Genomic DNA, 5,160 nt, shown 5'->3' with positions numbered 1-5,160 from the left:
GGGAAAGAGAAACAGGAATTTGGTTCAGTGCAAGGTAATGTTCATCTGTTTGTTCATCCAAGCTGAACTTGTGTTACAGGTTCTGCCCTTCCATTTCAAATGGTTAACATAAAAATAAGTCACTAGGAAGATACCCTGGTGAATAAAACAGTTTCACCACAAGGAAAGCAAAGTAATGCAGGTGCAGGGGAGTGAAGATCAGGGATCTGGTGCCTTTTCCTCCTCAGAGCCTTCCAAGTTTTTGCCCAATGCAACTGAAGCAGGTCATAAATAAAATTCCTTGGGTACAGAATATGTTTAAGATGGTAAACACATTTACACAGGACAGGTACAATTAGCTTGTTGTCTACAGGGCAAATATAAGGCAAGCTGTTTGTTTTCAAGTTAAGGCTGTCATCCACCTATGCCCTTTAAAAAAATTATCTAAGGGTTTACTATCTTATTACTTAAGATTATTTATTACATTAAAAATTCACCAAAAGCTGAAGGGAATTACAGAGAGCAGAGTGTTGGAGAGATGTTTCACAGTATCAGCCTCTCTGTTTCCCTGTTAGGATGCCTTGCAATGCAACAACTTACACGTCATAGATTTTGATGTAGCCATCATCAGAAGCAGTGACCAGCAACTGCGAATCTGGAGAGAACGTCAGTGAACGAATGGGCATTGCATGGCCTGGAAGTCAAAGACAGGTATGGCTTAGAACACAGCTGTTCCTGTAAGTGATGCTGCTGCTTCAGAAGCCCCACACCAGGTCAGCAGTTCCCTCTTCACGCAGCCTCTGAAGAGTCTTCACACCCCCACAGGATTCTTCACACAACATGAAATGGAAACATTCTGAACTTTGAATGTTAAGGCATGTCCATAGCAACACAAAAACTATCATTTTTTTAAAGCCGTGGATATTTATTAGAAATTATGTCATATTTTCTGATATGATTTTATCTTGTTGAAGTGCTTGGGTATTTTAATTAGCTATAAAAGTGGACAGAAATTGCACAAACATTAAAAGCCCATTTATCTGTTACAAAATGCAGATCACCTACAACATACGTTCAGTTATTTTCCAGAACAGGAATAAAACTGATACCCTAGCAAAAAGAAAAATTGGTACACATTTAGCTTAGCTTTGTTCCCTTGTACTGCAATGCAAGAAGGAACTGCAATTTAAGAATTTAGTTAAGCACTAATGACTGTATCTTTTGAGACAGGCATTTATGATGCAGGCTTGAGTTTACAGTTTGCCACTAATATTTTAAGTGTTAAGTTACAGCACATTAAATAACTAAATGCTGTCTAATGGACAGAAACATCAACTCATTTATGCCATGGCTGTAGCATCTTACTCTGACTTGCATTATATCCTTTTAAGTTTTTTGAGGAATGAAGCCAGAACTCGGGTATTTGAAATACATAAACAGGCCATTACCTTCTAGCGTATGCAGAAGCTTTCCAGTTGCAATATCAAAAATATTGATAATGCCATCTATGGCTCCACTGGCTAGGTATTTTCCATCTGGACTCTGTAATAAACCACCAAAAGGAGGCATTTAACAACTGTATGCATTTATGATATGCATCTCCCTGACATTCTCTTGGCAACTTGTCACAACTACAGTCTACACGAGACACCTGGACTTCAGCTGACTTAGTCACATGTGAACAAGCAAGATCAAAGTACATTTTCCATACAGTTTATATTTGGGACCATCAAAGCATGGAGAGAATCTGATGGGTGGAAACAAAAATATCTGCTTTACAACATATTACAGCAATAACAAATACACATTAGAAATTATCAAGTGTGCTCCTTACATATGCAATGCTAAGGATGAACTTCCCTCTGGTGTCCAGAGAATATTCTTTCTTTCCAGTCTCAACACCAAAAATATTTACTTTTCCCACATGACTTCCTGTTGCAAGGTACTGGGAATCAGGTGAAAAAGCCAGGGACCAAGCATCAACTGTATTACAAAGGAAAAAAACAACAGCTGAATCCTAGTTCTCATTCAAACATGTCAGTTCTGTTTGCATCTGTTAAGACATTTAACCCTCTTAATTGTCTAAACTCTACTACATGCTTTCAAGAAGAGTGTACAGGCTCAGGAAAGTTAATTTCCTTCTCTGTAATTAATGGAGCATAGCCTGAGCCATTTTTTTCTGGCCAGTGAAAGATTACATTCTCCAATAAGACCCTGGGTATATTTTAGACCCTCCTGTAACAATAAACTAGATCTTAAGACTGCATGAATTAAGTCTAAATTCCTACTTTTCCCCTGATACTCAAAGATACCACACCAGTAAAAGAAAGCAACACTGGTACCTAGCAAAGCACAGAAGATGCAGGAGAAACACAGATATATGAAATGTAACACAGATCAACACTCCTTGCAATGGAATTTAAAACACTCTGCCTCTTTACAGCACTACAATGTATTATTTATCTGGCATAACATAATTCATGGGTTTTTTTCTATAAGCTTAATAGTAATTACCTAAAATACTGAAAGATTGTTCTTAAATTAGGGACGGCCAGTGGACCAATGAAATATTTAGAATGAGATCTTATGCCCTGAATTCCAACTTGGAAAACGTTCCTTAAGTCTCCAGCATTCCTGTGTTTTGAGTTGTTCCCTCAGGGTTGGCTGTACTGCACAAATCATCATCACATATACAGATCAACTTCAGTGCTTAAGAGGAAAGTTCAGACTGTGTTCATCCTATCTGAATAAGCACTTGAATTATTTTTTTTAAATATCCTTTTAATGATAAATCTGCAAGAGGAAGCTGGCTCCACCTCTGCTTTATGCATCTAGCAAAGAGCACATCCAAATGTGTCTGAGAAAGAGTAAGTAGTGTGAAAAAATAAATCCCAGGCTGGTTTGGGTTGGAAGGGACCTTCAAGATCATCTAGTTCCAACCCCCTGCATGAGCAGGAACACCTCCCACCAGCCCAGGTTGCTCCAAGCCCCATCCAACCTGCCCTTCAACACTGCCAGGGATGGGGCAGCCACAGCTTCCCTGCACAACCTGGGCCAGGGTCTCACCACCCTCACACTCAAGAATTTCCTCCTCATGTCTCACCTCAATCTCCCTCTTCCAGTTTTAATCCCCTTGTCCTCTCCCTCCCTGCCCTTGTCTCAAGTCCCTCCCCAACTTTCCTGGAGCCCCTTAAGGCACTGGAAGGTGCTCTAAGTTCTTCCTGGAGCCTTCTCTTCTCCAGGCTGAACACCCCAATTCTCCCAGCCTGTCCCCAGAGCAGAGCTGCTCCAGCCTCTGATCATCTCTGTGACTCCTCTGGACTCACTCCAACAGCTCCACATCCTTCCTGTCTTGGGAGCTCCAGAACAGCATACAGACTCCAGGTGGGGTCTCACGAGAGCAGAGTAAAGCAGTAAATGTAAAATTGTCTGATACTACTTTTTGCAAATAAAGATTTAAAAAAAATAAAAATCCAACATACTTCTAATCTGATACACCCTACTGATGCAGTGTGCAGCATTTACTGTCTAAAGCAAGTCCCCTTGTCCTGCAGAGCTGAGCCCTGGCTCCTTACCAGGCCCAGCATCGATGGACTTGATCTGTTTGCCGGTTTCTAAATCCCAAAGGCGAATGTGAGCATCCAGGGAGCTGGAAGCTGCAATGGAGCCAGTGTGGCTGATATCCACAGACACCACACCCAGCTGGTGACCCTCCAAAGTCCACTGCAGATCCAGTTTTTCATCATTCCTTTCAGTCAAGGGAAAGAAAAGCCTTATTAACAGCTGGGGGTACTTCACTCTTTTCCCGTTATTCCCTCCACAGTTCACACAATCCCAAGGCTTTGCCTCACCACAAGTTACACTTCTAATCCTTTGGTTAAGAAATACAGCAAGCTGTACTATTCTCTGGCAGAAGATGTGTAAAATTCAGCATGCATGTTCAACAGGGCTCACGTTCCTTGAAAATTAAAGCACATCCAAATGCTTCCCCTCCAAGAGGGAGCACCATGGAGAGGAGCTGAGGGGAACAGTCCCACGTGCCAGGCTACCCCTTCCTTCCCTGGTGCAATGCCCAACACCACTGCAGCTCATGGAAATTCAAGACTGCTGTACCTCCACACTGAATACTTCCAAGGCTTAAAACTGCTTAAATATGGAGCACTTCACTTACCACTTCCAGACCTTCACTAGATCATCCAAAGAACCAGAGATCACTGTTTCAGAACCATCTTTTTCATTTTTTCCCCAGGCAACTGACCAAATGGCATCATCATGAGCTAAAAGAGAAGACAACCACAGAAATTAAAGACTAACTGGTTTCTTTTGCTGGAAGTCAGCCAAGTCATGCTAAGACTGCCAATTGTGACGGTGGCAACAGACCCCTTCAGGTCTGTCAGGGCTCTGGGAGCCCTGTCACTGTTCTCATTGCTTCAAAACACAGGATGTATTTTGAGCACCAAACTCACTGCTGAAAAAACAGCACCAGGTATGTCTGAGTTAGCCTGATTTATACTGAACACAAATGTATTCCAGGTCATTTCACAAGTGTATCTGCCTTTATCAGCTTCACATCACCCAAGAAGACCAATATTATTTAATTCATGTCAGGGTTCTCTCACCTTGCTCTTGCTTGAAGAGAATACCGTACTAGAAAGAAAAAATAATTAATATTACGTATGAGCAGCCTAAAAACACATCAAGCTACTGATGAGCTTAATTAACGCGGTGCTTTTACTTACCTGGGTGGTCATGTCGTTATGGAAGCAACCTCAACAGGAATGCTCTGGAAGGAGAAAAACCATCAGGCTCAGCAATCAGACTGTGTCTCAGGAGGGCACAGGAGCAGAAAGGGAGGCAGGTGAGGCCTGAGGGGAGCCCGGGAGGCCTGAGGGGAGTGAGGGAGGTGTGAGGGGAGTGAGGGAGGTGTGAGGGGAGCCCGGGACGCTTCAGGGGAGTGAGGGAGGTGTGAGGGGAGCCCGGGACGCTTCAGGGGAGTGAGGGAGGTGTGAGGGGAGCCCGGGACGCTTCAGGGGAGTGAGGGAGGTGTGAGGGGAGCCCGGGACGCTTCAGGGGAGTGAGGGAGGTGTGAGGGGAGCCCGGGACGCTTCAGGGGAGTGAGGGAGGTGTGAGGGGAGCCCGCCTTTTGTTCACCCCCCGCCCCCCTGGGCCCGCGGCCGCCCC

The 5,160-nt window shown here is 43.7% G+C and overlaps 1 protein-coding gene across 1 annotated transcript in view; it reads right to left on the bottom strand.

Moving 5' to 3' along the window:
* The window catches only part of WDR61 (WD repeat domain 61), a 7,808-nt gene extending 3,045 nt beyond the window's left edge, over positions 1–4,763 (bottom strand). Inside the window, exons 1-7 of the mRNA XM_009994368.1 lie at positions 4,719–4,763; positions 4,599–4,626; positions 4,151–4,256; positions 3,555–3,727; positions 1,814–1,962; positions 1,428–1,521; positions 580–673 (exon numbers count right to left, since the gene is read on the bottom strand). Of these exons, the coding sequence (XP_009992670.1) occupies positions 580–673; positions 1,428–1,521; positions 1,814–1,962; positions 3,555–3,727; positions 4,151–4,256; positions 4,599–4,626; positions 4,719–4,730 (656 nt within the window). The 5' untranslated portion in view covers positions 4,731–4,763. The remainder of the gene's footprint in view (positions 1–579; positions 674–1,427; positions 1,522–1,813; positions 1,963–3,554; positions 3,728–4,150; positions 4,257–4,598; positions 4,627–4,718) is intronic.
* Positions 4,764–5,160: the final 397 nt, after the last annotated feature.

Source organism: Chaetura pelagica, unplaced genomic scaffold (genome assembly GCF_000747805.2).
Source record: "Chaetura pelagica isolate M959 unplaced genomic scaffold, ChaPel_1.0 scaffold222, whole genome shotgun sequence".
NCBI classification, from domain to species: domain Eukaryota; kingdom Metazoa; phylum Chordata; class Aves; order Apodiformes; family Apodidae; genus Chaetura; species Chaetura pelagica.
The sequence above is the reverse complement of the archived record's forward strand: the minus strand, read 5'-3'. Positions and strand labels throughout refer to the sequence as shown.